The sequence below is a fragment of the Engraulis encrasicolus genome, chromosome 24, assembly GCF_034702125.1.
Source record: "Engraulis encrasicolus isolate BLACKSEA-1 chromosome 24, IST_EnEncr_1.0, whole genome shotgun sequence".
In the NCBI taxonomy this organism is placed as follows: Eukaryota; Metazoa; Chordata; class Actinopteri; order Clupeiformes; family Engraulidae; genus Engraulis; species Engraulis encrasicolus.
Genome location: NC_085880.1, coordinates 26,672,782 through 26,677,781, shown reverse-complemented (window position 1 = coordinate 26,677,781; position 5,000 = coordinate 26,672,782). Strand labels below are relative to the sequence as shown.

General features: G+C 49.1%; 2 protein-coding genes across 2 annotated transcripts in view; both read right to left on the bottom strand.

The window, feature by feature from the left end:
• The window catches only part of vwc2 (von Willebrand factor C domain containing 2), a 23,684-nt gene extending 20,421 nt beyond the window's left edge, over positions 1 to 3,263 (bottom strand). Inside the window, exon 1 of the mRNA XM_063191834.1 lies at positions 2,421 to 3,263. Within this exon, the coding sequence (XP_063047904.1) occupies positions 2,421 to 3,176 (756 nt within the window). The 5' untranslated portion in view covers positions 3,177 to 3,263. The remainder of the gene's footprint in view (positions 1 to 2,420) is intronic.
• zgc:110045 (uncharacterized protein LOC664755 homolog) overlaps positions 3,198 to 5,000 on the bottom strand; it is a 25,441-nt gene continuing 23,638 nt past the window's right edge. The window contains exon 15 of the mRNA XM_063191830.1: positions 3,198 to 3,328. Within this exon, the coding sequence (XP_063047900.1) occupies positions 3,265 to 3,328 (64 nt within the window). The 3' untranslated portion in view covers positions 3,198 to 3,264. The remainder of the gene's footprint in view (positions 3,329 to 5,000) is intronic.

Below are 5,000 nucleotides of genomic sequence, written 5' to 3'. Positions count from 1 at the left end.
TCTCTCTCTCTCTCTCTCTCTCTCTCTCTCTCTCTCCCTCTCTCTCCTCACTAACATGCGGAGAGCTGAAGCACAATGCCACAACTTAACGCCCCAAAAAACATACTGTAACGCACATAAGGTTACGCTCACTGCTTTGTTGGGAGACTCCAGGCAAGATAGAGGCCAGCATGCTGTTGTTGCTGCTGCTGCTGCTGCTGCTGCTCACGAGCGATTTCCACTGAAGGAAACCGGCCTTTTCTTTTCTTGCAACAACAGCCACACACATTACCACATAATGCAACCCCCCCTCTTCCTCCTCCCCTCCCCACTCCACACTCCATCCCTCCACCTCCCTTGGGAGTCTCGGTGGCCAAAGAGAAGGCAGGCAACAAAAAAGAAATATATAAATAAATGCCATCCAATGTTTCGGCTACCGTAAAACAAAACCCTATCCGATAGTGTCTTGCTGAACAACCAACCACTTACCGCAACAGGCTACACCACCAAACTATGCACCAAACCAACAACAGGTTCGAGCATTCACCCGTGCCATCCCTCCCCATTAAAAGCCTGCTCAATGAAATGCATGATTGTGTGGCTCGACACGGTGTTAATTCCCCCCCAATTAATTAATCATGTCTTATCCTACAGTTCTCCCTTAAGAGGCGAGCCCCAAGGATTCTGAACAGATATTATGCAAAAGTTAGCTCATTTTGCTGAGGCTTTCTAAACTGTTTAAAAGATTACATTATGCATGTGGCGTCGGAGTCGGACCGGTTACAAAAAAAAGGGGAGGCACTGATTCCGCAGAGCAGAGGCCAGGGTTGCCAGACGAGGCTGATGATTTCCAGCCCAAAAAATGCTCAAAACCCGCCAAGAAGCACAAAATCCTGCCCAATTCTATTGATTTCTATGGCAAAAATTGTACAGGTTTTTCTACTAGATTCCATTTTTACCCGCACACGGCCATCCTAAGCAGCTCATTTGGGCGGGAAACAGCCCAAACTGGCAACACTGGCAGAGGCCCCTCTCCTCTCCCCCCGGTCTGTGCCAGTCTAGTGTGACTAATATTAATGCTGACTCCTGCAGTAATGGAAGTGCTTGCGCGCAACAGAGCTCAATTCTAATGGAATAACACGATGCAATAAACAAGAAATATAAAAGTGAAGTGAAACTCAGTGGGCTTACATAAAGCCAAGACAAGGGAGGGAGGGAAGGAGGGAGGTGAGCATAATGGACTGGAGTGGGTGGTGGTCTGGAAAGCATAATCCGGACACCTGTTATGGTCTTGACAACTGACAAGACTGCCGCTGCTTGCTAATCGATGAAACCCACTGTCTTGAATAAATATGATTTGCCCCTCTCAGATAATTGGTATTGCTTTACTTGTGTACACACTGATCCATGTGAGGCGATTTGTAAACGGCTGCACTCAACAAACAAGCTTAACAACACAGAATCAAAATATAACAGGCTCAATAAAATCCTTAAAGTGTTTTTTTTTTTCAAAACCTGGCGCAGATAATAGAAGCGCTTTACTTTGCCTGCCTTCAGGCCTGAGACACAAAATGTCACATCAATCCAGTACATTTATAGATATTGCCTGATGTAAAATATTCATATCACATTTTTAATATAGCCCTCCTCCAGTCCCATGCGAAGGTAATGGGAGACACACTGAACTGAAGGACACTGTTATTAGAAAAGTGAGCCATCAGAGAGAAAAGGGAGGCCTCCAAATCTCTGAACTCATTTTCGGTGGCAATACAATCAATAGTGAAGCTACTAGCAAAGGTATCTATCCAGTATGGTGGCCCCGCTCATTAAAGCATTTCAAACCCCAGACGGGGAAGACGAGGACTATCCAGTCAAGCACAAAAATTTCATCTGAGTTGGCGAGATGAGACTCAGACAGGTATCGTGTGTGTCGCAGAGATGATACCCTCGTTCACAGGGGTGGAGCTAGACCGTTTGGGGCCCTAGGCAAAATATAAACACGGGGCCCTCAATTCGTTCCTTAAACACGTCACCAACTGGTATGGAAGCACCCGATGGTGCTATTTTAGTCTTTTGTCTCATGTATATCTTCAATTACTTAACATACGTGGCAAATTGAGATCAGGCCTGCTTTTTTGTGGGCTTATCACGACTGGTGTGATAGTAGGGGGCCCCCTATGGAGGGCAGACTTCATTCGGGGCCCAAGGCATTTGTCTAGGTTTGCCTAATGGTAAGTCCGCCTCTGCTCACTCACCTCCAGTGAAGGCTCTCTCTCTCTCTCTCTCGCTAATCCACATGGCCGTTATCTTATCACACAGGGGAGCAAAAAAATGAAAAACTCAAAGCAGAGATGGCAGCAGCGATTAATTATTAGAACCTGCAAAGAAACAAAGAAGCTTGTGCTTCTTATTATACGCTGGACTCTTTTTTTTAATCTAACCTTGAACTCCTCCAGCGAGGCGTACATTTTCCCCCGGAATTCGCAGTAGTTCTTCTTCTCCTTGCACTGCGGGCAGCACTGGCTGGTGTCCACGCGTAGACAGCGCGGGTGCAGTTTGGGGCACTCGGGCTTGGCGCACAGGGGGCCCTCGTCCGTGCAGATGCAAGGGCAGGCGGACGGGCCTGGCGTGAAGGTGTCGCCAATGGCAAAGACAAAGCCTGTCTCGTCCATGCAGCCTTTGCCCCGGTAGTCCGGGTAGGCGTACTCGTCGATGGGGTCCGTGGAGACGTCGCGGGGCTCCCCAGTGGGGCCATCGTCGGCCTGCTGGGGGAAGACGCTGGGCCCTCCCCAGGGCTGCTGCTGCTGCTCCTGGCTGCTGGTGCTCTGGGCCTTGCTGCTACCCCGTTGTCTCTGCTGTAGTCCCCCTCCTCCCCAGCCAGGCCTGTTGACCCTGCCCCCTGTGCCCATGGTCTTGTTGGAGCTCCTGCCACCACCGCCGCCGCCGCCGGCAGCAGCAGCTGCCTCCAGGCCTCCCATGTGGCTGATCTCCTGCAGTTTGTGCTGGGCGCTGGGGCTCAGGGCGCCACCCTCCTCCTTGGCCTGCTGGGTCGGTGCCAGCGCCTGCTCCAGGCGCTGGCGCTCTCCACGGGCCGACGCGGGCGGCGAGGGTACCACGGGGCTGCCACGGGCGGCCGTCGTCATCAGCAGCCACGTCACCAGCACCAGGCCGGTCGCCATAGCGACAGAGCACAGCATCTCTCTCTCTCTCGCCCGCTCTCTCCTGCTCTGTCTGTCTCTGCCTCCGGCCCTCCTTAACCCTCCCGACTGACCGACCGACCACCTGTCAGGTGGGGCAGAGGCCGCCCGTCACATAACACTCCTCACATTCCAGGCAGGGCCCAGTCCATCTGTGAAAAACAGGACAATGGCAGTCAAGCAAAGCGTATAAAAAGCCCTCGGGGGCTTTAGGGAGATGGCTGAGAATATTCAAGCTCATGCCAGAGAGCACTAAAACATGTTAATCCAACACTTCTGGGACTAAATACACCGTAGAAGATGACTCTCTAAGTGTTAAATTGCTGTTTTTTACTGTACAATGGAGGCAAACACACAGATACAAAATCAACAGTCAGCTTTGGTAGGGCATCAAGCATGGTTGAAAAACAAAAAAGAAACGTAAAAACATTATGTCCCTCCTTTGTCAACCAGTGTTTCTGTGACTTGAATTTGAGTCTAAAATAACCCAGCCTGTTTGTTCCAGGTGGTTGCATGCGTATGGATGTTTCAGCATCAACAAGCACGGCAAGCGAGGGGAACATGTTTGGGCCTTGCTTGGCTTGTCTTGTCTCGTCTCTCCAACTGGGGACAGACAGCCATGGCTTCACAAGTCTCGGAGGTGTAAGAAAGGTGCAATCGCAAGTCTGGGGAAAAAACACGGCCACACCAATCTCCAACCCAACACCTCCATACATCAATTTCCACGGGTGATGGGCATGAAAGTAAATTGCTTCACAGATTCAAGGACTTGAGCCATCTGTTCCTCAGCGACCCCGCTCACTAACTATCTCCCCCCTTTTCCTCTCCTCTCCTCGCCTCTCCTCTCCTCTCCCCCTGTCAGGTGCTCTTTGAGGGCCAAATCAATTCATTCAATCTAATCGGCTAAAGAGAGTGGCAAGAGGTTAATCAGAAGATGGGGTCTGAGCCTTTTCAAATGGAGATGGGAAAAACACCAGAATCAACAGTGAGCTTAGGCAATTCCCACATGTGTAGATAGACGCCTTAATTACAGAAATGCATATCACACAGGTATTACAGCAGGTGTCCAGCTGAATGTTGAGGTGGCTTAGTTACTCTATTTTTTGTTTTACTTGCTGCTATCACTGAAGATGTCTGTTTTGGCTGTCGTATGCACCGTCGGCAAATGATAGAGTTGGATTCAAGTCCTGGACGAATTTGCCACATCCGCTGCAATTTCATTAGGGCACACAGGCGTTCTTGTGAAGGAACTGTTGCTTCTCGAATCACACGAGAGAGAAATGCGCTGCGTTAAAACAATCACAGTGCGCAACTACACTGGGCAAATAGAAAAAAAAAAACATTTACACAATATAAAACAAAATAATAAAAAACGGTGCTCCGTGAGGATGGGTTATTGATTTTCTGCATTGCAATGCAGAGTTAATTTGCAAAAGCATCGCACATTAAACGTGTCAAGTGGGTTAAATCTCTTACCACGAATTGAAGGTGCAGTATGTTTGACTTAAAAGGATAAACGACTTAATTGCGACCGAAAATACATTTCTACTAGTCCAATTATGATCTCAACCCCTCAAAGATGCGGATCTTGCAGCATCTCTCACTGAAACAAGACTTGCGTTGATAGCAGCGGGGTAAAGTGGGCGTCATGGAGACTAGTCGGTAGACGCGAGAGTCTAGATTTCGCCTTTCCTAAAACCCTGCAAAAATGTCAAGGCAGAGGTTGAAAATACATTCTACATTGAACCGTATAATTCATCCACTGCGACTGCCGTGGATGCAAATGCATAAACAACTTTAAGCCATGATACTGTTCAGTGCATG